Source organism: Phascolarctos cinereus, unplaced genomic scaffold (assembly GCF_003287225.1).
Source record: "Phascolarctos cinereus isolate Bilbo 61053 unplaced genomic scaffold, phaCin_HiC Scaffold_5;HRSCAF=322, whole genome shotgun sequence".
Classification (NCBI taxonomy): domain Eukaryota; kingdom Metazoa; phylum Chordata; class Mammalia; order Diprotodontia; family Phascolarctidae; genus Phascolarctos; species Phascolarctos cinereus.
In genome coordinates, this window is record NW_027555958.1 from 7667968 (window position 1) to 7695073 (window position 27106).

At 50.4% G+C, this 27106-nt stretch overlaps 1 protein-coding gene across 1 annotated transcript; it reads right to left on the reverse strand.

Annotated features, from left to right (window-relative positions):
* Window positions 1-1116: 1116 nt before the first annotated feature.
* Window positions 1117-5174, reverse strand: GBX2 (gastrulation brain homeobox 2). Its single transcript, XM_020974903.2, has 2 exons — window positions 3868-5174; window positions 1117-2436 (listed from the first exon to the last, which is right to left on the reverse strand). The coding sequence occupies exons 1-2, from the start codon at window positions 4742-4744 to the stop codon at window positions 1868-1870; spliced, it is 1446 nt and encodes a 481-aa protein (XP_020830562.1). The 5' UTR covers window positions 4745-5174; the 3' UTR covers window positions 1117-1867.
* Between the last annotated feature and the right edge of the window lie 21932 nt (window positions 5175-27106).

Sequence of the window (27106 nt, forward strand, 5' to 3'; positions counted from 1 at the left end):
ACTATTCATCAGATAACAAACTGGCCAGAGTGAAAGGGGAAAGAAGGAGGCAATATAACTGGGGGATGGAGAGAAGTGAAAGAGATAGAGAAAACAGTTCATTACAGGAATCTCTCAAGGCAAACATAAGGAGAGAAAGTCAAAGGCATCTTTCCAAGATCTGGCATAAAAAGCCTGGCCTCCCCCCTACACCTTCATGCAATGCCCTGTCCAAACCTAGTCAGGGCCTTCCGTGCATATGTCATAGGACAAGCCCCAGACGCCCCACTCCCAGAGGGGGAGGGCTGGAGCGGGGAAGTGCAGGAAATAATCAGCTGGCGTTTATAGCCTGCATCTGCCAGGGCTGAGAGCTTGGGGACCGGCCCAAGGGGTTAAACATTTTCCAAATCATCATCATTTAAAGGCTGCCAAACCCTCCCCCTACAACTTTGCTGAATCCATTACACAGGGAGAAAAAAAGGTAGGCACCTAGCAAAGGATGGCTGAGGAACTGGTGGAAGGCATTGCCTCCTACACCAACAGGACCTCAGCCCCCTACCAAAATTAGGCGCTTGGGGATATCCTTTGCTGTTGGGTTGGCAACTGCTTGAAGTCCAGACTGTAGGGGTTCCCGTTCTGCTTCAGTGCAAAGAATGGGGGAGTTTATGGATTCTAAGCAGAGCTCCAGTTTTAGGGCTAAAGGAGGCAGCAGTTGGAGCTGATAGATATGGCATCCCATTTCCTTCCTTCTCCCCTCTCCTCCATCCAGAGTTTTCCAATGTGCTTTGCTGTTCAACCCTATCCCAACTGAGACATGAAGGTTCCTAAAAGAAAATCTATCTTTTTCTAAATGGATAATGTAATCAATTAAAAGCAGCTCCTTAAACCCTCCTTTCCCAACCTGCACCTTCAGGATACATTACCCAGTGATAAATCCCAGGAGAAACCTGTAGGGGCTAAGTTGGGTTCCCCAGGGCCAAGCAAAGATTCAGATTCCGGATAGACTCATCAGGTCCTGGATTATATTCTTTTTTTTTCTTTTCTTTTTATTATTCACAAGACTGAGTTTGTTTAAATTCCATAACTTATAAGGAGATAAGCTACATTGAAATAAATTAAACACAATAGAGACCGACGTGCTTTCAAACATGGCTTAGTTAAGAATAGGCAACTCAGAGAGAGAATGCCAAGCCAGGAAAACAAAACAAACAACCAAAAAAAAAAAAAAAAGGTTCACTTGGGCAGCCTGAAAATGTCTGCCCCTCGGCCAACTTGGAGAGCCCAAAAATAAAGGGGAAAACCCAAACACTTTTGTTTCCTTTTACCTTTGGAAAAGCAAGAAACAAACAAAAATATACAAAATAAAAAGGTTGGCTTGTGCATACCGCAGGTTATCGGCTTGGTTCTTATCTTGTTTTCTTCTGGAATGTAAAACCTTAATGAACTGGAGGGAGTTGGTCCCATTAGTCAAAAAAAAAAAATCCTGCAGCTGAGATTCAGTATAGATAGATTCACTATATACAAAGTCAGACAGAATAATACTTAGTGCCCTGTCCAGATCCCGATGTTACCCTCATCCGAAAATAGTTTTTCAGCATTGTCTGAAATTAATATATTCTCAATCTGCTTGCTCTGTCCAACATTCACTTCTTTGTTTTTTTTGTTTTGTCAAACGTTTTGTTTTTCAAACAGTTCTGAGAGTCGGATAGGACTCTGCTTTTCTTCGGCTCCTCCTTTGTCCCGGTGTGGTGTGTGTGTGTGTGTGTGTGTGTGTGTGTGTGTGTGTGTGTGTGTGTGTGTGTGTTGGTGGGAGGTGGGGATGGTCTTGCCTTTCCTGGCACCTGCTGGGGTCGGGCCTGGGGAAGTTGAGGAGGGGGCCCTTGGCCACTCAGGGCCTGGCTTGCTCCAGCTGCTGGTGTTGACTTCTGATGGCAAAGCGACTGACGTGCACCGGAATGGGGACGACGATCTTGGGGTTCCGAGAGGGCTCCCCGGTCTTGGAGTTGGCGTTGCCGGCTTTGACCCGTTTCCATTTGGCTCTGCGGTTTTGGAACCAAATTTTCACTTGAACCTCACTAAGTTTGAGTGCGTGGGCAATCTGTGACCTCTCTGTCAGGGACAGATACTTCTTACAGTGGAATTCCTTCTCGAGCTCCAGAAGCTGCTCGCTGGTGAAGGCCGTCCGCCTGCGTCGGTTTTTGCCGGTGGAAGTAGTGCTGCCCGAGCTGCTGCTGCTGCTGCTGCTGCTGCTGCTGCTGCTGCTGCTGCTGCTGCTGCTGCTCTGGGGATTCTCCTCCAGGGCCGTGGCCAAGTCTTCCTCCTTGTGAGCTGCTTGGCTGGGGATGTTGTCGTCGGAGCTGTAGTCCAGGTCGCTGTCCATGGAGAAGCTCTCGTCTTTGCCTTTGGAGTCGTCTTCCCCTTTGGCCTCGTCCTTCCCCTGGCCTCTCATGGCCCCCACTGAAACCAAAGCAGACAGGCAATTTGTTACATTTCCCGGGTCACCCCTGTAAGGGATTTTGACTCTGTCTTCAGGAGGACTTTTCTTTCCAGCAGTTATCTCACCTAATTACCTAGCCTGGGCAGAAGGGTGACTGCCTGGGTGTTTGGGGGATGTATGTGTGGCTGGCTGGGTCGCCTTTGGCTAGGTGCTTTTTTGGAAGGACATACATAAGGGAAGACTGTGGGACAAGCCCAGAGACAGTGGGATAGGATGGGCTTTGATTGCTCCGACCCATAGTTTAGCCTGTCTCTGACCCTCCACTGCTTCCAGATATCTTTCAGGTGAAGTTCCTATTTTGTCCTTTACCTGCACTCCCCTCTCCCCACCAAGTAAACCTCCTTTCCTTTGGAGGTTTGTGTAAACCCAGCCACCGCCCTGGCCTTCGCTGAACCGAGGAGCCTGGGGTTTGCCTTCTTTGTCATCGGGTTGGGAGGGTGCCAAGTCCACCTGCCCCTGAATCCCCACATCCCCCTCACAGTGGGACTGGAGGTGGGGAATGAACGGCTTCTCCCTTCCAGGAGGCCAGAGAAGGGTTACTTCTTTCCTTGTTGAGGAATGTTATTGGATGCTCTGGTCAGACAGATGTGACTAATGCCTTGGGAGAAGTTGGGAGCTAGCAGCCCAGCCAGCCAATTCACCTCGTTATCCTGGCTGCCTCCCCCGCACCGTACCCCCCAGGCAGTTCTCCAGGTAGCAGATCCCAGGAAGACACTACTGGGAATTGCCAGGGCTGTGCGGGAGCCCTGGAACCAGGGCCAGCGCCAGCACCCTAACATGTCTGGGGCTCGCCTCCCTCTCTCTTCTGACCCCTTGCACACTGTGGGGACTAGCGCAAGTCTGAACTGAGCTCCCAAAGTGGCAGGCTGTGATGCCAGCCTTCCCCAGGCCATTCCTGGCTCCCTAGGGCGGCTGGGGTGCTCCCCTTCCCCAGTAATGTATGGTCTCAAGTTGCCCACTCTGAGCCTCAGGTTTTTCCCCCTACACCATGCCAGCTCTGCTTGGCTTCTCGGAGTTCCTTCCCTGGGTCTGGCGGCTCAGGCCCGCCGATGGAGAGGGAAAAGGCAGGCATCCCAGCTAGTGGATTGAGATAGGGTGGGAAGTAGGAGACGAAGGGCAAGGACTGTCTGAGGGGCTTGCTAAGGGGCTGCTCGCCAACTCTGCCTTGGTGTTTCTTCGGTCATTTCAGAGCCCTATGAACTGTGTGACTGGGAACTTGGCCGATCCTGAGGCTTCCAAGGCTGCCCCCCTCCTCCCCGTTCTGCCCACCTCCTGCCATGATCCTATCCCCCTCCCTCCTCGGTCCCCCAGCCCAGACCAGTGCCCGTCCCTCTTGGGTTCCGAGCCTCTGATGTCCACTTAGGGAAAAGGAGAGGAGTGGGACGACTCACCGAGGGAAGCCTGCACCGCCTCGGAGGCCGAGAATGACAACAGCGAGGTTTCCTTGGCCAGGAAAGCTTTACCATCCTCCGACTCCGCTGGGATGCCGTCTGCCTTGTCGAAGTTGCCCTGCAGGGCCTGCGGCGCAAACTTGCGGGCCGCTTCCTGGTGCTGGGGTGAAGCCGAGAAGCTGCTGGGCAGAGTGGCCATGAGGGTGGAGGTAAGGGCCATACCCTGTGCCAGGCTGGAGCAGAAGCCGGTGGGCAGGCTGGGGATTTGATGGTGGGGGTGTGCGGGCGGCAAGGCCGGCTGCAGAGAGGCCTGCGGGAGCGTGGGGGGCGGCGGGGGCGGAGGGGGTAGCACCACCGGCCGGTAAGGCATGAACATGGGGTAGCCGGTGTACACGAAGTGTCCCGGACTGGGCTGGGGAGGGCTGCCGATCAGCGAGTCGATGCTGAAGGCAGTGCTACTACCCAGGGGCCGCTGCATCATCATCAGGGAGGGCGGAAAGGCAGCGCTCATATACGCTCCCGGGAATGGAGATGGAGTGGAAGAGAAGCAGCCGGCGGAGCCGCAGGCCGCCTCCGAGAAGCGCCCGCCAGCGACCGGCCGACCCAGCCGGGGACCCTCCCCGCCCGCAGCCTCTTCCCGCCGCGCCGAGGCCAGCGGCGGCGGTAGCAGCAGCAGGAGCTGCGGCGGCAGGGGCAGCAGCCCTGGCGCGGGTGAACGGCGCGGGCAGCAGCGGGAAGGTAAAGACTCGCCCGCAGCGCCCTTCAGACAGTCAGCACCCGGGCTGAGCCATGGGAGGGCGGCCTGAGCAAGCAGGACAGCGCAGGGAGGCGCGGGGGCAGCGGTCGTTCTCGGCTCCTCTGGGCGCCCGAAAGGCATAGACGGACGGGTAGGGGTGGGAGGAGAGGGCAGCCTGGCTCTGCCCGCGGGACTCCCCGTGCCCTGGGCGTGCGGCTGGCCAGCGGGCTCGAGGAGAGCCTCCCGCGGCGCCGTTCCCTGGCGCTGGCCCTGGCCCTGGACGGCCTCTGTTGCTGCTGCTGCGGCCACCACCGCTGCCGCCCCTGCTGCTGCTGCTGCTACGCGCCCTGCGTGGCCTGCTCCGACGGGCCCGGTGCGGGGCGGCGCGGTGTGGTCCTGCCCTGCCCTGCCCAGTCTGGCCGCCTGCTTGCGCGCCGAGCCCAGCCCGCCGACGCCCCTCTGCCTCCCTCCCGCCCGGGTGCCGCCAGCACCTTTAAATCGCGCTCTGCCTCCTCATTCACATTTTGCCAGCTCGAGAACTCGGTTTGTCTCACGTGGGTGCCTGCTCCGCTCCCCATTGGTCAGACGGGCTGAGAGGGGGCGGGAGGCCGAGCCTGGCTCCGCCCCTAGCCCGCCCTCATCTCGCGCTCTCTCTCCCCTCCCGCCCCTACAAACACTGCTCTGGGCAAAGGCAGAGCCAGAGACCCAAAGTGAGAGAAATCAAACCAGAGGAGGGAAGGAAAACAGCGGCGCATCCTGGGTTCCTGCAAACTCTTGCAGCCAGCTCCAAGAACACTTGCAAAGGCAGGCCTGCTCCCGAAAACTGGAGCCCGCACACAAGCGCTCACTCGTTCCACACAGCGCATCCCAAACGCACGCCTCCAGTCAGAGTCGAGGGTGTTGAAAAAGAAAATCTTTGCAACAGAAAAGCTCCCCGCACCCCGCACAGATAGGGGGCGAGCGCCCCGATGCCTTGATTAGCCCATTTCCTCTGTGCTCATGTGAAGGATTCACCAATTGGGAAAAGGTTGCTTGGACCTCAGGAGACCTTGTCTTCCCATCTGGGCCCTCGTTTAGTTACAGGAAGTCGCAACACCAAGAGAAGAGGAGACAGTCCGTAGGTTCTGCACACTTGCCCTCTGTATGCACTGCTTGCGAACGCTGTGCATCTCTATCTACATATATTTTCTGCTTACATTCATTCCAAGCATAGATCTGTGCAGCCTCTTCCACGATGCACCAGTGCCTGGCTCGTTTTCTCTTCTGCCTTGCCTGAGGTGTGCAGGAAGGGGGTCCGTGGCTTTGCCTACCCCAAGTCTCGCTCTCCCAGAGAGCGATCCACTCGATCCCTTGATTTCCCTTCCTTTGAAAATCACTCCCCCCCTCACCATTTGCACTCTTTGCTACAACAGCTCCCCCCCCATACCAGCCGCAATGATTATGAAGATAAAGGGAGTCATCACTCAGCTTCGTCCTGGGGGGAGGAAGGAGGGGGTGCTGCAGCCCCCTCTGCAGACGCTCCAACCTGAGCGCGGGTTGCTGATGAAAGCTTTATGGTGTTTGCGCAAATCCGCGCCCGTTTGGTAAATAGGCGCTAATTAAGCCCTGGCCGTGAGGCAGAAAGGTTCGCTTACGAAGGCGAAGCCTCTTGGAGAAAGGGAAGCAGCGACAGCCGTGGGGTGGGATCTCGGGGCCCCTGGCCGCCATTCTCTTGCAAGAAAGAGGCGTTTTATAATGATTTCATTTCAGGACGACCCCACTCCCCTTCCCGAAATTTGAGGCCATCACAAACTGGGGGGGTAGGTATTCCATGAGCCAACAATTTCACCTCTAAAGCAAAAATCTCACCTCTCTCTCTCTCTCTCTCTCTCTCTCTCTCTCTCTCTCTCTCTCTCTCTCTCTCTCTCTCTCTCTCTCTCTCCCTCTCCCTCTCCCTCTCCCTTTCCTCTGTCTCTCCTTCCTCTTCTCCCTTTTAAATTGCACCATTTCATGGAAACGGAAGAAAAACTGAAGCCCCTAATGATGAGTTATGTGGGAATGATAGAGGCCTCCCGAGATGTGTCCAAGAGCCGCTTCGAACTTCCCGGGTCTGCTAGTCTGAACACCCTCCCTTTCTCCTCCCACCTCCACCCCCCTCCCTGCAGGCGTCCGGCAATTTTTCAGTAAGGGAGAGAGTAAACACACAGAGCAGATTGAGATGGGGGTGGGTGGGGGTGCGGATTATGTGTCCTTTACACGCACATGTAATGGGAAGATAAAGACAAATCGATATTCATGAACTCATTGATCCCGGTCTTTGAAAACCTCTTTTTTCTCTTTCTTTCTTTCTCTCTTTCTTTCTTTCTTTCTTTCTTTCTTTCTTTCTTTCTTTCTTTCTTTCTTTCTTTCTTTCTTTCTTTCTTTCTCTCTCTCTCTCTCTCTCTCTCTCTCTCTCTCTCTCTCTCTTCCTTCTTTTCTCTGTCTCTCTCACTCACTCTTTCTTTTCCTCCTCCTCCTCTGCTCAAAAGCTGGGGTCCTTTGGAAGGGTGGGGAAGGTAAGAGGGGAGGCAGTCTCTGCTCGCCAAACACTGTTCTCCACAAAGAAGCAGGCTGGGGAATCTTCCCAGCCAGCCCTGGAGACCGGGTGATGCGCCAGAGAGCTGCTCTTAGGACCTCGGAGCTTGCTGCCAAATTGAAGTCAACGCCACCGAGCCACTTCTCTCGTCTCCTTTCCCTAGCCACCAAGCTCCTTACGGAATACAGACGTAGTGTCGGCTTCAGATTCTGAGGGCCGCCAAAACGCCTGGGATCCGGCAGAAATTGCTCCATTATAACGTTGCCTGGGCACCCTGTCTCAGCACCAGGGAGGGGCTGATCAGCAGGGTGGGAGATAATAAAGATATTACTTTTCATAAGGAGGGAGATAAGGACTTGTCCCCCTTCACCGAGAGGAGCATTTTCAAATCCGAGGCCAAGGGCTGGACCATGTTCAGACTAAATTGGAGCCCGGATTTGGTTCTTTTGGATTAAAGCGGGAAGGCAGCGGAGTTCTTGGACTTTCCCTTGGATTTAGTTGAATTTCCCCCATGTCCCTCGCTCACCCCGCCCTCTCCTGGAGTGCACTGGCCTCCTACCTGCCCAGAGCGCAATTAAGGAAGGCACCCAGCCAAGCTTAGCCATTTTCACTGTAGATTCCCAGCCCCCCAATATCCAGGCGTCTCTATTGTTCCGTGAACTTTGGGCTCCCGGGGTACTCTTCAAGGGCTTTGAGGAGAGGAAGGTAGCTACTGGGATCTGGGGTGCTCGTTCTGCATTACAGGGTCCCCAGTAACAACTACATTGGCCCAACGGCGGCGGGATTTGACTGCGGGTTGTTCGCTCCTATAAATCGCCCTGCAAAGTATTGACTCCTTTTATTAGTGAGTTCCGAGGGCTTCCAGAGTCATCAATGGGGACTTTATTTATTAGGGGGCCTCTTCCTCGCCGACACCGTGGCAATATTTCCTCATCTAATGTTTAACTGCTTAGAAAACGATGGTCGGTGCCATAAAATATCTTTGTGTTTGGGCGGTGATTAACAAGGCCAGCTCCGGGCCCCGGACGCTGGCTGGCGGCCTCCTACATTCGAGCCTCGGACCGCAACTGATTTGCAAAAACCAAACCAAACCCTTGTCCAGTATAGCTTCTGCCTGTATGCAGATTTACGGGCCACAGGTGCAGCGCTTAGCCTTCTGGCTGTCTCCTCTACCTGTGTACCTGGTACCTGGCGAGGGTGCAGAAGGGCCGCTGCCCTACATCAAAGCCACGGATGTGTGGGTAGAGCGCTGGGCACGGCTGCCACTTTGCTCTTTGGGCGGGATACAGCCTGCCTTCCCTCTTCTCGCTGGCTTTCCTGGAGACTTGCTACTATGTGTGGTGGGTAGGGATGGGGGCTGACCCCTACTCTGGCTACAGAGCTACTGCTCTGTATGCAAAAGACACAATACGTAAAGTGTTTTGCAAGCCTTAAAGCGCTATATTATGCTAGCAACTAGAATTATTATGTGCAGTCGCACTGGTTTGTGTGGTTTTCGATTTCCAATTTAGGCATGAGAGACCTTTCTTTCCCTCTTCCGAGCTTCTTACCTGGAAATCTACACGGGGGGTGTCTTTGGGGACCCTGCTGCGACGGCAAAGCAACATGCATGCATAGCGATTTGCAGGGCAGTCCCTTTACATTTTGGGCGTGAGAAACCCTGCCTTTTCTCTTTCTAACTGACGACTTGGAGACTTGCACTGGAGGGCTCTTGGGGGCCCCAGTTCGAGCTGCAAACTCTATGCATGCAGAATGTTTTGCTCTGATGTCAGCTGGAGACTTGGTCAAAAGAGACCCTTCTCTCCTCTGCATCCCCACTCCCTCCTGGGGAGGAGGCCTAGGATGCCTCCGGCTCTTAAACTCTCATCTAACTGCCTCGGGCCAGCCAAGGGCTTGCAAATTCAGGCCCTAGCATCCTCCTGTCCCCCACCCCTACCTCCTCCTCCACAGCTTGGGACAGGAGCCTCAAGCACCCTCCAACCCTTCGGGCGGCAGGAAAAAACCTTGGGTAATTAAGTTGTCTCCAAGCCTTAGGGCTGCTCGGGCCTGCGTTTGCTTGCAGCTGTGAGGCCATGGGGGTGAATGGCATTTAAATGCAAAAGTCTCTAAGGATGGAGAATTCCAACTTCTGCCTGACAGCCAAGCCAGAGGAGCAAGGAAGCAGCCCGGCTCTGCTCAGGCTCCTCAGATCTTGGCTGAGGGAGGAAGGAGAGGAAGGGAAGGCTCTCCTTGTCTCATTGCCTACCAGCCAGCTAAGGAAGACAGTTTGCAATTTCAGGGTCCCAGCCTGCTTCTCTCCCTTCCCGGAAACTTTCTGGGGATCCCAGGCAACTTCAGGGCCACCCCTCTCTCAGGCAGCCTTCCAGCTTTTTGAGCCGCGGCTGGCTCCACAGCGTCCAGTTCCCCTCCTTGCCCTCACCTCTTCTCCCCTCCTGGGCCCTGCCCCAGCGCTTGGCCAGAGCTGGAGACCTGGGCCATCCTGGGACTTAGGCCCGGTTGGGGACTTAGCCATCCCCCCCCAAAAAAAGCTAGAACAGTTCCACAAAGGGGTGCTTGTGTGAAACACCCCCCCCATCAGACACACCAATTTGCAAGTAGCAAAAAGCATTGAAGCCCTCCTTTAAAAAAAAACACACTATTTTATTCAGGCCTTTTTTCCCCTTTAAATCTGAAAGCCCCAAAATAGACTCCATGTGGCCATAAGCGAAGTCAGCCCCTGGCTCGGGCTTTGAAATCGCTCCAGCAATTATGTAAAAGAGCCATTCACTAACAGGGGGAATTAAAAGGGGCTCGCCTGCTTCCCTTTCATTCCGGGCCTCTCATGTTTGGCTTTTCAAAGCCCTTCCAACACGAGGGCTTTCTCCAGGACAAAAGGCGGAACAAAAAAAAGTCCCCAAACTTGTAAATTGAACGTCAAGGGAACTTTAAACAATTTAAAGCCCATAAATAATGATAAAGGGGGCTGGCAAAAACGGCAAACCCATTCAATTAACAGAGTTTCCCAAGCAAAGATCAAGCACTCTCTAGAATAAGAGTCTGCCTGGCCTGTTCTGCGCTCCTTGGGTGCTCAGGGAAGCGGGCCACGGGGCTGGCTTTCTCAAGCAAGCTGGCTAGCCAACACTTTGGGGGAAGGGGGGGGAAGAATTTATAGCCAGAAAGTTGGGAGTTCTCTTTGTGTGTGTGTGTGTGTGTGTGTGTGTGTGTGTGTGTGTGTGTGTGTGTATGCGCGCGCGCGCGCGTGTGTGTGAGCGAATTTTTTTTTCAAATATGAAGAGAAGCAGGAGGAAGAGGAAGACTCTTGTGGCGTTCAAGGCGCGCGCACAGAGAGAGAGAGAGAGAGAGAGAGAGAGAGAGAGAGAGAGAGAGAGAGAGAGAGAGAGAGGAGAGGGAGGGAGGGAGAGGGAGAGGCGCAAGCACGCAAGGGATGGGAATTGTGACCTTTCCAAACTGTGAGGGTGCTCCGCCCCTCCCACCCACGAGAGTGACCCTGAGCCCGAACTGCACCGCCGCCTCCCCCTTCCCTTTGCTGCCTCACTCCAAGCCCCCCAGGTGGGTGCACATTCAGGGCGGCGGGGAAGGCCTGTCCTGCGCCCAGGCTTCACGTTGGGTTGGGGACCCAGCTCTCTTTGGAGCGGCATAGGCGAGTGGGTGGATGCGCGTCCATTTTCTTCTCCACAGTTTCTCCTGGAGGCCCGGCAGCAGCCCAAGCGCCATAGCTCTGCTTCCCTGCAGAGTAGGGTGGGATGCGGGGGGGGGGAGGAGAGAATGAGAGAGAGAGAGAGAGAGAGAGAGAGAGAGAGAGAGAGAGAGAGAGAGAGAGAGAGAGAGAGAGAGAGAGAGAGACTGTCATTTGTCAGCTCGGGAGCCAGGAATTCTGTCTTGGTACCTCCCCAATGGCTGGGGTGGAGTTGTCAGGCTCCCATACCAGACCGACCACTCGGAAAAATGTATCACCCGGCCGCCTCTAGGCACACTGTGTGTGTGGGTGAAGGGCCGCCTAAGCCTTTGTCCAGCCTCCTCCTCCTCCTCTGGGCCTCAGGTCCATGATGACCTTCCAGAACCTTCCCCAAGGAAGGAATCGAGCCGCTTCTGCCCCGGACTGAAACAGACAAATGGCTCTTTTCCTCTCCCTCGCTCTTTCCCAAGTTGGAGAGCCGGAGGGGAAGTCGCAGGGGCCAGGACATCTCTCCGTTCAGTCGTTGGTGAAGAGGGCCGCGCACATTGCATTTGACCTTTCAGAGGGGCCTGATCCCTCTTTTTCTGACCCTCTCCTTCCCCCACCCAAGAGGGCTTCGGAAGAATCTATGGCTGGCTCGTAAAAGGCCGTAAAGCGCTGAGCGGGTCAAGAAGCTAGGAAAGCAGGCAGAGCGCTCTGGAGAGGGGCAGCTGGGCCGGACACCCGGGGCGCTTCGGCTATGGCCAGGCCTGGGGACTTCCAGGGGAAGTTCTTCCCAACACACCCCAGGAACTGTAGAGAGAGAGGAAGAGGGATAATGGAACCGAAATGGGTCAGGGCGACTGGGGAGCTGTGTCGGACTTGGCCCTTCGCCTGCTCCAGGAGGCTTTGAGCCTGAGAAGGCTGCGGCCCCTCCTTGACCCTCTGATCCTCTCCGCCTGGGAATGGGGGCGGGGGTGGGACAGATGAGAGTGTGGCATGAGGCTTTCTCGGGTCCGAACTTTATCTGCCCCCCTAGATCTATCCTCCGCAGCCCCCTACAGGTTTCACCGGACTTCAAACGCCTCCTAAAAACAGTAGCCGGACTTTTATCTGCATCACACCCGGCATTGGGGGGTGGAGATCACAGAGATGCTAATCCCTCGCGACGAGTAAATAGAGGCCCCCCTGCAAAGCACTGAGGAAGGAAAGGACTAGAAGAGAGGCTGCAATGGGTCGCCTGGGGGCGGGGGGAGCGAAGAAACTGAAGGTGCTGTTTCGATGGACTGCCCCCGACCCCAGGGGTAGGGGGTCCTCTAAGAGGCGGCTCCTCCAGCGCGTAAGGCGGGTCTTTATTCCTTAGAATCCTTTCCATTTGTACTGACAAAGATCACAGGTACCCACTGCTCTGCTCCTAAACGGTCTCCTTCCTTCCTCACTACAAACCAAAGAAAGAGATGAACCAGGTGGCAGCACCTGGACCAGTTTTATAAACTGGCACCCTGAGACTCAGAGACGAAGTGACTGGCTCAGGGCCAATGGCCGAGGTGAAGTCGGGATTGCTAAAGAGATGGAATTCAGAACCGGAAAGGGTCTCCTTAGAAGTCCTAGACTAATCCGACGCTAACGTTGCAGAGGAAGGCACAAGGAGATGAGAGAGACATGCCCCAGGGTAGTGGGAGGGGGTTGGAGATTCTAACCCGTGGTTTAGGACCCCAAATCGGAGACTTACACATACACACACACACACACACACTCACTCACACACTCACACTATAGTCACTACTCAACAAATACTGGTTGAATGAAAGACAAGAGTGTGGGAGTCGGGATTAGAGGAAGGAAATGACCTTTCCCCGCATTGATCTCTCATCCTTTAGCATCAATAAACTTTCTAATCTTAAGTGCTCTAGGAGCAGAACAGTGAATTTAGAGGCAGAGGACTTGTATTCGAATACCACCTCTGTGACTTACCACCTGTGGGCAAATTACTTCACCTTTTCTAGTCTCAATTTCCTCTTTTGTAACATAAAGGCACTGTAACTGAATGACCTCCTAGGTCCTTTCCAGCGCTAAAGTCAGGATCCTATGACACCTGGATTTTGGATGAATGGAGAAGAAAAACTTTGGGTTATGTTTGTACTGTTGACCCCTCCCCTTTGCTTCTGTCCTAGGCCAGAGAGCCCCATAAAGCTGGACCCAGGAGAGGATCCCAAGCAGATTGAGAGATCGAGCTTAAGCTGGGGATAGGGCTTAATGGATAGGGTTACTTTTACACTGGCAAGTGAGGGATCCTGGCTGCCCTTTTAATGAGAGCTCTTAAATTAGAAGACACAATGACAAATGCTTGGGAAACTGGACTGTCCTTCCTGCAGCCCTAGCTGCTGTTCCTACATCAACAGAAACATATATCATATCACAACTTACTACGCCTATCATACTGCAATTTATGGTTGAATATGTACATGTATTACAATAAATATATATTCCAGTGTATGCTATAGTATTGACTATATAATACATTCTTATGTTGCTCTCTGTATCTTCTATCACTCTCTGTCCTCCTGTAATAGAGGCTGTCCATAGAGTGGACAGAAAGTAGGCCTGAGAGTCAGAATGATGGGGGTTCAAGTTTCACCTCTGACACATACTGGTTATGCCCCTGATCAAGTCACTTAACTTTTCAATGCCCAAGGCAACTGCCTAAGATTTCCAGGCTCTCTACTGCATTGGTAGGAGTTTCCTCATCAGACATTTCCCTGGAATTCCCAATGAATTCCTGGGGCCAGTCCCAATTCCCATCTCCTTCCTATCATTTGTAAAACCCAGGGGTTGCCCTAGAGGGCCTTTGAGTGCCTTCCTTGTTCTGCATCTGATATTCTTCTGCAAGAAAGGCAGGGTGAGGGGGCAGCTAGGTGGCACAGTGGATAAAGCACTGGCTCTGGATTCAGGAGGACCTGAGTTCAAATCTGGCCTCAGACACATAGCACTTACTAGCTGTGTGATCCTCGGCAAGTCACTTAACCCCATTGCCTAAAACCAAAAACCAAAAAAACAAAACAAAACGAAAAGGCAGGGTGAGGACGTATATAGACAGCCAGCCTTGGACTCGGATCACTTGAGTATATCACCAGGGCGTGACATTGAAAGTCTGTCTGTCTGTCTCAGTCTCCCTCAATACACACTGTAATATACTGCATCTATAATATGTAGCAACGATTTTCTACAGTATGTGTCAATATCTACTATACCAGGTTGTCTACAGGAATGGGATGGAATTGGACCTACGATTCTCACTGCTCCAGGGAACTCACTCCCAATGACTGGTAAATTCCTTCCACCGAAGCAGATGGGTGCCTGCTCTGCTACTTCTAGGCTTCTGTTATTTGAGCATAATTAGAGGTGAGGTGATTTGTCCAAAGTCACATGGCCTACGTGTGCCTCCAATTCCAGAACCATTCAATGGGACACACACTGCCTCTAACATTTCATCTGTAACACAACAATGGATGATACAATATGTTGCATGTAATATATAGTTTTACGTGTGTTAATAGTCAGTTAATGAATGTTAACCTACCCAAAAGTCTACTTTAAATATGTGGATACCATTAAAAGCACATCGCTTAATCAACAGAAAAATGAAGAAAATCAAAGTGTTCCTGTCACTTAAAACAAGTCTCAGTTGTGAGTCCCTTAAAGACAAAGCAGTTTCACCAGGGAAAGGACCAGTGGTGACTCTGAAAATCAGGAGTAAATGGGAATTAAGAGAAACTGTAAAATGACCTCTTTCCATTATATCCAAGACACCCTCTGGGCTGGATAGAGCTGCAGAATTTATGATTCTGAGAAGGGGCAAGAGTTCTGAAGTAAAAAAAAAAAACTTTTTTAAGTGTGGAAAAAACTGGGAACCTCTTCTCCTCCTCCTCTCCTCCTCCTCCTCCTCCGTCCCCTGTCTTCCTCTCCATAGAAAGGAAAGGAGAGAAATGAAGAGGAAGTGAAGGCTCCTGAGACATGGCAGTAAAGAGAGAATGTGTCTCCTGCCCAGGTCAAGGCACAGAAATGAGTGAATGATCATAGGGACCAAGGGCCAGAGCTGAGACAGGACCCAGACCCCATCTAATCCAACCCACTCATTTCCCAGGAAAGAATGTGGAGGCCCAAGTTTGGGGCCTTGACTTGCTCAAGGAGCTCAGGGAGCAGACAGGAGGCTCATTTGCCTAGACACTGAGGGCCTGAAGGGGACAAATGCAGAATAGTTTTGGAAAGTTAGGCCACAGCCAGATTGTAGAAAGCTTTAAACAACAAGATGAGGGGTCTGTATGGTATCCTGTAGCGAACAGGGAGTCACTGACCATTCCTGAGCATGGGAGGGACCTCAAGATGGTCTTAAACATAAGCCCAGTTCTTCACTGGATGGGCAGGAATGAATGGGCTGCAATCTACATCAGCAGAAAGAAATGCCTATACTGAAGAGCTCCCAAACCCATTGGAATATTGGCATGTGCAAAAGTGGACAACATAAATATATACATGTGTGCATATATATGCTTAATACATATGCTTAATGTATAGAGCATGTATGTTTTATATATTCAGATATGTTTAATGAGTTTGCTAACAATATGAATCACCGTTTCACTTCTTCTAGGATGTGAGCTTTCATCTACCTCTTCTCATATAGAGGCTTCTATCCAAAAGCATCATCCCCCAGCAGCCAACCTGGTGAAGACCCTCTCCATCTTGACTAGGCAGATCCATGGACAAAGGATATATAGTTTGTCATAGCACTGAAATAATAGCCCACATGCCTGCAGGGTTTTAAGGTCTGTAAATTACCTTCCTTCCCACCACCATGTGTGTCCAGGAAAGTATTATAATTCTGATTTTTCAGATAAAGAAACTGAGGCTCAGTAAGGTGAATTGACCTGTCTGTGGTCACACAGCTTCTTAGTATCTGAGGTGGGATTTGAACCCAGTTCTTTTGGCTTCATGTCCAGAATACTTTCTCTACACTGGCAACATCTTTGTTTAAAGGCTTCTTCTCCTCTAGGATTTGGCTTTTTCCCAGCCTTTAGATTAGGGTTGCCATGATATTAGTAAAAATGACCTCACTTCTGTGAGAATGTTAACACTGTTAGGCCATTTGAAGGTTCACCAGTCTGCAGCTGTGCTCCTGAGCAGACCACTGGGGGCTGGAAGAGGAGAGTCAGAGGACAGCAGCATCTGGTCATCCCTGCAGAGGTCAACGACAAGGGGGAACAGGGCCTGGTTGATCCAAGCTTCCCATGTCATCTCTGCTTCAGGCTTCTCCCACTTCAGTAGCAGTCTGAACAACATGGATTACATTTAGAAATACTTCAGCTCGTGGGAGGCATGCTCACAGTCAAGAAGACAGAGGTCAAATCCAGTTTTTGATACCTCCTGGCCTTCATCAAATCATTCAGTCTACCAGGGTGAGATTTGGAGTTCCCTAAAGCAGTGAAATCCAATGTCTGATAAGAATGGAAGAAAGGATAGAACAAAGAAAGGATGAATGAATAAAAGAAAGAATGGAAATAGAAAGAAAGAGGTGGAGGGACAGAAGGAAGGAAGAAAGGAAAGGAGGAAGGGAAGAGGAAAGGAAGGAAAGAATGAAAAGAATGAAGGAGGAAAGGGAGAGAGAGAGAGAGAGCCATTCAAGAGATAAGATAGCACAAGAAAGGTTAAGAAATTTCTCTCATTCTCTGCAAATAATGATAAAAAAGGAGGGATGAAAAGCAGATACCGCTGATAGTGAAGAACACTCTTACTTTCCTTATGCATGGTAGATGCTTAATTAATAAATAAAATGGGACTGAGCTGAAAGTGAATTGAATGGATAGTGGTAAGTCAGATATCGAATCTCGTTAGATAAAGCCATGGAGTCAGACACAGGACATCTGTGGTCCAACCCCTTAGCAAATATGTGCTCGTCCCAAAGCTGAGGCCACCTAGCCTTTCCTTCAGTATTTCCAGTGATGAGGGACGCATCCTCTCAGGCGGGGCCCATTGCATTTTCAGACACCTCTGATTGTTAAACAAGCTCTCCTTAGTGACGAGCCAGAACCTACCTCCTTGTAAATTCCCAGGGGAAATAATAGAGTGGTGAGAGCCAGAAAACTTGGGTTCAGACCTGGGAAAGTCTCTTCAACCTCATTTGGCCTCAGTGGCCTCACCTGTTAAATGTAGGAGTCAGACTAGTCAGACTCTAATGTCTTTTCTAGCTCTAAATCTGTGATCCCTATCATCTTCATTAAAATCCTGGCTCTGTCACTTAGTTGAGTGACCTTGGACAGGTTACTTGCCCTCTCTGGGCCTGTTTCCTCATCTGTAAAATGAAAGGGTTTGATCAGGTGGCCTTCTTGGTCCTTCTGGTTTTACATAGTAGTAGGAGTCTAAGAATCTGCCCATGTAAGTTCCTTCTGGGAATTGCATTGCATTGGGTTTTTTTTTCTTTTTTTTTTCCTGCCTCTCTCCCCCCTCCTCACCCTAACACATACCTTTTCTTCATCTTTATAGAAAATGAGGATTTTATTCTCTTGACCTTGTAGGGGCCATGGGGTCTTGAAAACAAAAAACATGCCTAATAACAACCTGTGATATTGAGGGTTTTTTTTTTCTGTTTTGAAATTTTGACTGAATTCTTTAAAGTTCAATCTCCTGGATCTCTATTTGCAAGAAAACTTGTTTGTTTTTTCAACCCACTTAAAAGTAGATTCAATGAGTGACTTTGTAATTATTGTCAGAATAAGTGATACATTTAAATTTAATACACCAAGCATGATCATTTTATGAGCAAGCCAAGTCATGTATAAGACACTTTGATGTTCCACTCTAAACTAACAGAGTGATTGGAGATGCACGGAGAGTACTAAAAACAATTGCACAGATTTCTATTTTCCATTAAGATTCCTTTTCTCTTTGTTTCTCTTTTACCACCTTCAAAATTTCCAGAAAATGTCTCTCTCTAGTAGATACCAGGTTCTGCGTGCCCTTGAGAGGGGCGTGGGTACACCTTCCGAAGGGACTTAGTTTATAACATCAATATGGTATTCAATGAAAACAGTCAAAGTGGTTCAAATCCCACTTGTTGACTTAGCTGTGTGACCTCAGATCACTTAACCTCTCTGAGGCACATAATAAGGATGACAAGCACCTCCAGCCTCATGGGTTGTGAGGGCAGTGAAATGTAAATTTGAGACTGTAGTAACCATTGTGAGCTGTTAATATAGAAAAATCACCTACCCTCCCTTCCCTGCAGTTTAGGGGTCCAGAGAGATAAAATGATGCCCAGTTTAGCTAAAGCACCCTTGCTTCTACCCACCCACAGTTAGTAATTGTGTTGGAAACGAAAAGATTCTTTGAAATTCTTCAGGTTGAAGGGGCAGGAGAGGATAGTGTAAAGGTCACCTAGGAGCCTTGGGTCCCACTCTCAGCTTGGCTGCTAACTTTCCAGATGAGCTTGGCTAAATCATCTGATCCCTTGCTGCCTTGGTTTCTTCTATGTACAGCAAGGGTATTTGACTGGATTTGCTCAGAGGTCTTCTCTAGTTGGGAATTCATAATCTGGCCTTGGATATAGCAGGTGAAAGTGCATGCTTATTTTAGATAAAAGCCACAGTTGCGGGGACACAGGGCCATAGATTGTGACCTCCATGGGCCATCAGAGGCGTTTGCTACTGTTTCCTCCACTTATCATCTTCTTTCCTGACCCCTCCCCCACCCTACCAAGGTAATTAAATATCCACTGACTCAGTATATTCTTTCCATCAAAGCAGCTCCATGAGACAGCCAGAATGGACCTTTGAGGTCATTTATTTCAAATCCCTCCATTTGACAGATGAGGAAACTGATGTCCAGAGAAGTTAGGTGACCCTTCCAGTGCAAAGGAGACCTGAGCTCCTTGCCTCCTCAGGCTTGCAGAGGTCACTTATGCCCCAAGAAAACTGACAAAGTCCAAATCAAGCTCCCGTGGCCTACAGCCACTTCACTAAGCCTCAGCTGATCCACTTTCAAAATGGGGGGGAAGGTTCTTGTTAACAAGCAAGGTGTTCACTTCCTTATTAGAATCACCAGCCTCAGGAGGCAGAGGGTTTCTCCTCAGTAAAAGTCTTTATTTCCCCTTTTGAAATGTTTTGTCGATTGCTTTTCTTTAAAAAAAAAATCTTGAGTCGCTTCCTGATCAGTCAAAAAAAAAAAGAAGCATTTATTAAGTGCCTACTATGTACCAGGCTTTGTGTTAGGTGTTGAGTATACAAAGCCAAAAATGGATCAAGGGGGCATAGAACCCTCCATTATTACACATGAGTATGGTCAAATCAAACACATCAACTCTCTGGCCATCTCTGAAAATGTATATGTCACTACACACCCCTAGTTCACCCCCTCTTGCCTAAGAGGGCATAGGCTTTCTTCACCATTATTAGTCCTCCGAGATTATAATTGCCCCACTCTACTGGTCAGAAAGTTCCGATGCCTTTCGGCGTTTTCCTTTAGGAAACTGTGGCCATCATGCAAGTTATTCTCCTGGTTCTGCTTCTTCCATCTGCATCCTCATTAGAGAGCTTCCATCAAAAACTGGAAGGCCATTCCACAATGGTGAAAAAGGAATTCTTCACAAATCGGACTGGGTGGCCCCGGAAATCATTTCTTCCTCGGAGGCGTTGTGATACCTAATGGCTCCCATTCACCATCTACACCCCTGAGAAGGCAGCAGTGAAAAGAACCCCGGGTTGGAAGATGGAGGGCGTGGTCTACAATCCCAGTGACCTTGGGCCAGTCACTGCACCGCTCTTCCTGTTTGTTTAACTGTAGAGTGAGGGGATAGACTAGCTAGGTGGCTGAGTGGAGACAGGGCTGGACTTTCACTACGGAAGATCTGGGTTTGAATTCTTCAGACTCTTCCGAGCTATGCGATTCTGGGCAAGTCACTGAACCATCTGTCCGTCTGTTTCTTCATCTGTAAAATGGGGATAATAGTACTTGCCTCCCAGGGGTGTTGTGAGGATGAAAAGAGATCATATGTACAAAAGTCTTCATCACCTTCAAAGCACTATGGACATGTGAGCTATTTTTAAAATTCCTTTTAAAAATTGAATTAATGTTTAATAATTATAGGCACTGTGCCCCCCTTTCCCCTGCCCAGGCAGAAGTAGAGGAGGTTCGGGGGAACGCCCCCAGCAGCAAGGACGGCTGTCCTAAAAGTCATTTTCTTAAAGTAAAAAAGGACACCAGGGGTAGGCGGTGGTACCCCACCCCACACCAATTTTTATGACTTTACGTATATATCTATGCCCCCGGGGGGAGGGGCGCCTGGCATCGTCCTGGGGCGGGGGTGGGGGGAGGCAGACCCAAGACATCCTGCCTCATCAGCCACCACTTTATTAGGTCAGACACACATCGAGCTACGAGCACACGCCGCAGCATCGCCCTCTCCCCTCCTCTCCCCCCGGGCAGTCTGTGCGTCCATTTGGGTGGCCCCTGGCTGGTCCCCGCCCTCAGTTGTGGTCAGACTCTTCCTCTTGCAGCCAGGTGAAGAAGGCAGTGACAGACTTGGGGGCCACACTCTTACCCTGCTGCTCTCCCAGCCGTAGAAGGCCTCCTCTTTGAGCACGTCTTCATCATAGAGCACGTCGAAGAACACATAATAGGTTGACTGGCTGCTCCAGGGTGACCACGAGCGCCTGCAGTTCTTTCCTTCGCATATTTCTGTAGAAGCTTCGCTGGGGCCTTCAGCACGGCCGCATCCACCCGCAGGGGGACTGGAAAATGATGGCTGAATAGCAGGCGGCGGTCAGGAGTGCACGGAGCAGCGCAGCGTATTGGAAGCCACCTGCTGCTCGCTCAGGCTGGTTTGTGGAGGAGAAAGGACGCCTGTGACCGAGGCCGCCTCCCCTCCAGGCTTCCCGCCTCGGTCCCGGGTCCACTTCCCACCTCTAGCCCGTCATGGCTTCGCTGGTTGCTGGTGCTCTCCTGAAACAGCTTCTTCAGCGGCTGGCTTACTCCTCGGGGGTACAGCTCTCGCCGAACGGGGGGCTCGGACTCCTCTCCCAGTGTGCATTCCACTTTCTTGTGAGCTATTTAAAAAAAAATTAATATCATTACCTTTAAGGTCCCTTCCAACTCTATAACTGCACCAGATTAGCTCGGGGATGCAACCCTACAGGCTTCTCTCGGTTCGGCTCACCTGCGTAATTTTTCATTTTGTTTGCTCGTGGGATCCACCTTGTCTAGAGCCCACAAATAGCTCTCGGGCCCCCTCTGGGGCCCCCTCGTCCCAGCTAAAGGTGCTGAGAGTTCGCCTCCGCCGTTGGTTTGGGGAGAATGCAAGCACGCCCCCTGGAGGGCCCGGCTGGAACTCGCAGAGCTGTGCTCAGCCACAAGACGATCCCGACTTAGGGATGGAGCCAGTGAGTGGCCTTTCCACCTCCCCGGAAGTCCCCCAAGACCTGGGCGTTAGAGCGCCCCATACTGATAAACGCCCGGTTCTTGTCGCCAGCTGCATCCCTTCGTGTCAGAGGGTAAGCTGGGCTCTCATATTTTAATTAAAGATGCGTTTTGAATTCCATGTGGATTTCTGTCCCTCCCCTTCCTTTTTTAGGAGCAATATCCCCACTTGTAATGCGGCCCAATTAGCTCTTCTGCACATCCCGAAGCTGTTTCTCTTTAACTCATTTCAATCTAGTAAATATGCCTCCGCAGCTAGCTAATTTCTTAGGGCTCACTTCCACTGCCTCGTCATTTGCATATAGAATGTTTTGCTGGGCATTCAATTTACCCCCCACCCCATTTGCTGGGTCTCTCCTCAAGTGCCATGTCCTCTCTGGGCTAGCCAGGTTGGGCACCCTTTGATTCCTGTGCCCACCGTCCATGGGAAGAGTGGGATTGCTGACCTCGAGGGCAAAAGGAGGGGAGGAGGAGGAGCTTTGCAAATCTCAGAGAATGAGAAGGCCAGCCAAGGAAAGGGAACACCAGGGATCGTGGGCCTCTCATCAGGAGGGCAGTAGAAGACTTGGGGTAGGGGCGTGTGTTTCTACTGGACCCCAGGAAACCAAGTCAAGCAGCACCTTTCAGCCCTCTTCAGAAAAAGGATAAGAGCTTTAGAGTTGTTCTGGGTTGTCCAGAGCATGAAGTCTCATTTAACAGAAGGGGAAACTGAGGCCTAGGAAGTGAAGTGACTTGCCTAAGTTGATCATTTAGTTCAACTTCGGCATGCTGCAAATGAGGAAACTGAGGCTTAGATAGATGAAGGCATTCACCCAAGGCCACACAGGCCACACATGAGCAGAGACTGGATTCGAACCTGAGTCCACATTCCTCCATTCTGGCGAGCCTTCCACTGCATCTGCTCTGCTGGGCCTTGGGGGCTTGGTCCGCGTGCGCCCCTGGTGGCCCGGAGGGCTAGCTCTCAGAAATGCAAACATGGCCCCTGTACCCACGTGCACTCCAGAGGCCTGCTCCTTCCCGCGCCCCGGGGGCCAGCAGTGTCGGGCTGGCTTCCCAGCCCGGGTCAGGGGGGAGCACAGTCTCATTACCAGCGCCCGCGCCCGAGCTCTGCAATGCAGACATTACCGCGCAGTATTTTTCAATTAGAGCTGACGAATTCAATCAAAATTCCATAGATTAGGATGAAATGAGGCATGGGTCATTTACAGAGGAATTTAATTGCAGAGCCATTAGACAAACAGTATATTTGCCATTCGCCCATGATCCATCATTTTCGACGTCGAGGCAAGAGCCGCATCTTTTCCCCAACGCTGGCGCCGTTGCAGCCGCCTCCTCCCTGGCAGACCTGGCTCTAGCTGGGGCCCAGGCACTGGCCCAGGGACCAGCCTCACCCGCTCCCCGTGGCTCCAGGCTGCGAGTTGCAGCCCCTGCGGCCTGGAAATGTATTTGCCAGCCGCTGCGCTGGGGCTACTCTTGCGCCCGAGTGAGGGCTCGCCCAGCCCTTCCTCCTTGCGTGCCTCTTCTGTCTCCCTTCCTGCTTGGGTCCTTCTGGTTCCCAGCCCCGGCTCTTACCCCAACCACCAGCGCGATCTGAGGTGGTTGCTTCTTCTTCTTCTTCTTCTTCTTCTTCTTCTTCTTCTTCTTCTTCTTCTTCTTCTTCTTCTTCTTCTTCCAAATTCTCCTCTTTCTCCCCTCTCCCGGGGCATGTCACTCTTTCCCAGTGCCCCAAGGCTTCTCTCCCAGTAGTCAGAGTACCCAGATGTAAATACTGGCTCACCCGCTCACCCACCTGCTACCAAGTTGTTGGATTGCCTAGTGAAGTCCAGCCTGGTTACGTCTTTTCCCTACTTGTTTTTTTTTTTTTTTTTTTTAAGGGTAGGGTGTCAGGAAGCACCCCACAGGTTTCCCTGCCCCAAACGCTGAGGGCCAGCCAGCTTCCAAGAAGCGGCCTGGAGAGCTGGCAAGGAAGAAAGGATCAGAGAACCGGCTAGCCGAAGGCAGGACCGCCTGACCAGAGCTCCTCTGGGAGCTTGGAAGATTATGGCTTCGCCTAGTTACCCCGGACCTCAGCTGCTGAAGCCCTAAACTCGAACATCCTTCCGTTGGGGAATCTGGTGTCTGAGCTCCGATGTTTGGTGACGTCCTTCCCCTTCATATCTCCATGGCAGGAGTGAAAAGGAAGACTGGTCGCTCAGGGGTCAACTGGAATCCCTTTTCACTTTTTTTGGAGTGGACTAAAACAAAACAAAAATCCTTCCTAATTTTCCCCTCGTTGATTTCATGGGCAAGTGAAAATACCTATTTTGCAAGAACATTTTGTGAGAAAAAACCCAGGAGTTCTTGGATTCTGTCCTTCCCCCTCTTTGGTGCCATTTTTTCTCCACATGCGCAGATCAGGCCCCAGGAGGGGCCCGGGTAACGACCCCAGTATTTATCTTTTATGATTAATAAACACCACAATAAAGCCAGGCGCCCTTCCCGAAGCCAGGCGAGCTTCCCAAGGTGCTAGTCATGTCCTCCAGGAGAGTCGAGAGATGATAGCTTCATATTAACTGCCTTCCATAAAAGCAGGCTTGCCCAGAGATGTCGGGAAAACCAGAAACAATCCTCATTTCGCCCGATGAGTTTGTGCTGGGGCGCTGTGTTAGCAGCCTGAGTGATTTAATTGGAAGGAAACGTGAAAAATGTGTCATTTTTTTTTGAAGAATTTATGCTTCGCTTCCTAGAAATCTCATTGTGTTAACTAGGAGCCTACTGTGTTCTGTTTAGCAGCCTTAATTGCATTTTTATGTGTCTCTGTATTATGAGTTAATGTGACCTCCTGTCTTTAGCTGATAAAAAAAAAATTATCTTCACATCTGAATCCAGCTGAAGAGCAGAGACAGACACCCCGAAATAGAGAGATAACGCGACAGAGACAGAACGAGAGACAGATACAGAGACAGGGCGACAAAGACTGAGGGAGAGAGACAGAGACAGACAGACAAGACAGACATAAGCAGTTAGCTCCCCAGCGTTCCAGTAACTTTGTAACTTTGTTTCTTCCGAACAGGGGCCGCCACTATGTGGATGAGACCGAGATACTGCTTGCCTGCCTGCCTGCCTGCCTGCCCGCCTGCCCTGTGAGTAATCGCACCCCGAATTAAAGCCCAGCATTAAACCCAAAGACCGCATTCTCAATCATGTTTATCGCTTACAAATTACACCACAACGAAATCTTTTTTTTTTTTTGAGCAATTAAGCAAAGATGTAGGGTCGGCAGACGCAGCGGCCTCAGCAGCCCGCAGACGCCGGTTGGCCACCACCCTCCACTTGCCTCTTCCAGCTCCAAAGAAGGCTGGGCCAGGGGCACCAGAAGACAGAGCTCCATGGATCGGTTTTGCGAAAAAACGCGCTGAACGCACAGTTGCCAATTGGACTTCCAATACAGCATCACGTAAAACAGAGGCGGCTTAACACTGCATTCGTGTATAAACGCGCAGTCGATAAAATGTGCCTGATTAATACGAGGAAGGGCGTATGCTATCCCATAATCAATATTTGGATTACTGAATCTTTTCCGTGAGGCAATTGGCAGCGTTAGCAAGATACCACTCTTGCTTTGTTTGGGGCCTTCTCCCCAGTTCCCCCAACAATGGGAGTAAAAGACAAAAAACCCAATCCCTCACTCTCTTGTCTTCCTACCCACCTCTATCTTTCTTCCCCTTTGATTCTGGGTAAAACAAATGCTCATGCTAGACTGTGGGAAGACTGTTGGGCACATGGCGCCACCTGGAGGATATGGCTGGGATGAGTATGAATAATTCGACCATTTCTTTCAATGCCCAGAAATCCATTAAAAGATTGGGTTTGTCCAGGGTTGCTTTAAAAAACAAACAAACCAATCAGAAAAAAAGCTTGTCTTAGAGAGATCTTATCCATATTTTCAAGACAAATCCAATACTTTGTTACTGTCTCCAGGTGTTTTGGCACCACCTTGAAATAAATCTAGCAGAAAAGGCTAGCTAGTTTAAGAAAGGAGAGAGAGGTAGAGATTTTGAGTTGGGCAGAATCCTATCCATAGGTCCCTGGATAGCCCATCTCTTGAAAGTCACTCAGACCAGGGAATAAGGGTCCCTTGACAGATTAAGGAAGAGTAAATGTGCCTTGTTGCTACCTTCTATACTTGAACCGTTCCCTGAGAGCTCAGAGCTTCCCTTTGTAGCTGATGTATCACGACTCTTCTCTCTCTGTGTGCACAAAATGAGCAGGGCCCAGTATCACTGCAGGTCACCTTGCTTCCAGAAACTCTAATTTTCCTTCAAGCCATTCAGCTACATAAGGTTTCTTTACAAAATTTTTGCTGTACCCTGTTCATTAGACTTGTACCTGGGTGAGCTATTAGTGCTTTGGCCCAGATGATAACATCTGGTGTGCAGTGGTAGTGAGCTTCCCAGAGACCACAACTCCCTTGCTTCCTGCTTTCTTAGCCTTTGCCTGTATGGGACTAGGGTGGGGGCAGGCAGCCCAGAGGAAGGTAAAGTAATGGGGCTAAGAGACGGTGGAATTCAATGTAACCATCCATCCAAAGTCAGAAAAATTGTCTTATGCATGGGCTGACCCCTGCCCCTCAGTTACTTCCATCCTAGGAGAAAAAGTTTGTGAATTCAAGTTTAAAAGGCTGTTGTAATGGCTTGGAACACAGGAACAGGTACTGGGCTTAAGTTTATGAGTACCTCCTTGTGAGATCTCTGGATTCTGGGAGGTTTGATACTTAAAAAATTTTTTTTTGAAAAGTTTGATACATTTAACACAAACTAATGCTCCATAAATGCAGCTAAGGCTCCTCCCAGTCAGGTTAGAATTCCATGTTCTGCTGATAGTGAAATGACATTATGGTAGAATGGGACCTCAGAGATAATGGAGTCCAATTCTTTCCTTTTCTTGTTTTATTTTTTACCTCTCATTTTACAAAGAAGGAAAACGAGGCCCAGAGGAAGGAGAGGACTTGGTTAAGATCACAAAGCTAGGAAGTATCCAAGACAGAATTTGAACCCTAATCTTCTAATCACAGAATACATTGTTTTTACCAGTGCACTGCCCTCCCTCTCTGTGCAATATTACAGCCATCCTTTTAAGTCCAAAAATGAGTGAGAAATGTGGACATTACCATGCTCAACATGCAAGATAACTTTAGCTAAAGTATGTCTTGTTAAGTTGGGAGTGCTGTCAGCTTTGAATGTGAATGTGGCTCGTTTTCTAAGATTAGAACATTAGGGGACAGCCTGACTCAGTGCCGAGAGCCTTGGTTCTGGGGTCAGAGAACTCAGCCCCACTGCCTTGAGTCGTTTACCGCTCCTCTTTGGCTTCAGGTGTGAAGCCTCTGGTCACCTTCCATTTCTGTACAGAGGATGCAGTGATCCTTGGATTTCTGACTTTGTCATGGCTGCCTTATACCTTTTTCTCTGAATTAGTGAAAACATGGTTACATTTTGTATTAATAAAAGTAGGAGGAAAAAGTAGGGAGAAAGGAGGAAAAAATAATTCCCTGCTATCTTTCCTTCCCTAATTCATCTTCTGCTGCCCAGACAGAAAGGTTCTTTCCATCCTTTGGATCATCAGTTCCTTCCATTGTATTCCATTGTGTTCCATTCCATTCAAAAAGCCCCATTGCTTGTCAATCACCCTGAGTACAAAGACAAAAAAAGAAACAGTGTCTGCCCTCAAGGAGCTTATATTTGTGTCTATACATCTCTTATGCAATGGCCATGTCCATGTATGTATCATCATTATTGGTGGCCATGTACTTCCTCTGAACTGGATGGTAGGGACTTTGATTTCTCTTTGT

Bases quoted from the DNA above. Each gene is read 5' to 3' on its own strand.
- GBX2 (XM_020974903.2), bottom strand. From the start codon at position 4,744: ATGCCTTTCGGGCGCCCAGAGGAGCCGAGAACGACCGCTGCCCCCGCG. The intron at 2,437-3,867 runs GTGAGTCGTCCC...CTTTGGTTTCAG, and splicing joins GGCGGTGCAGGCTTCCCTCG to TGGGGGCCATGAGAGGCCAG.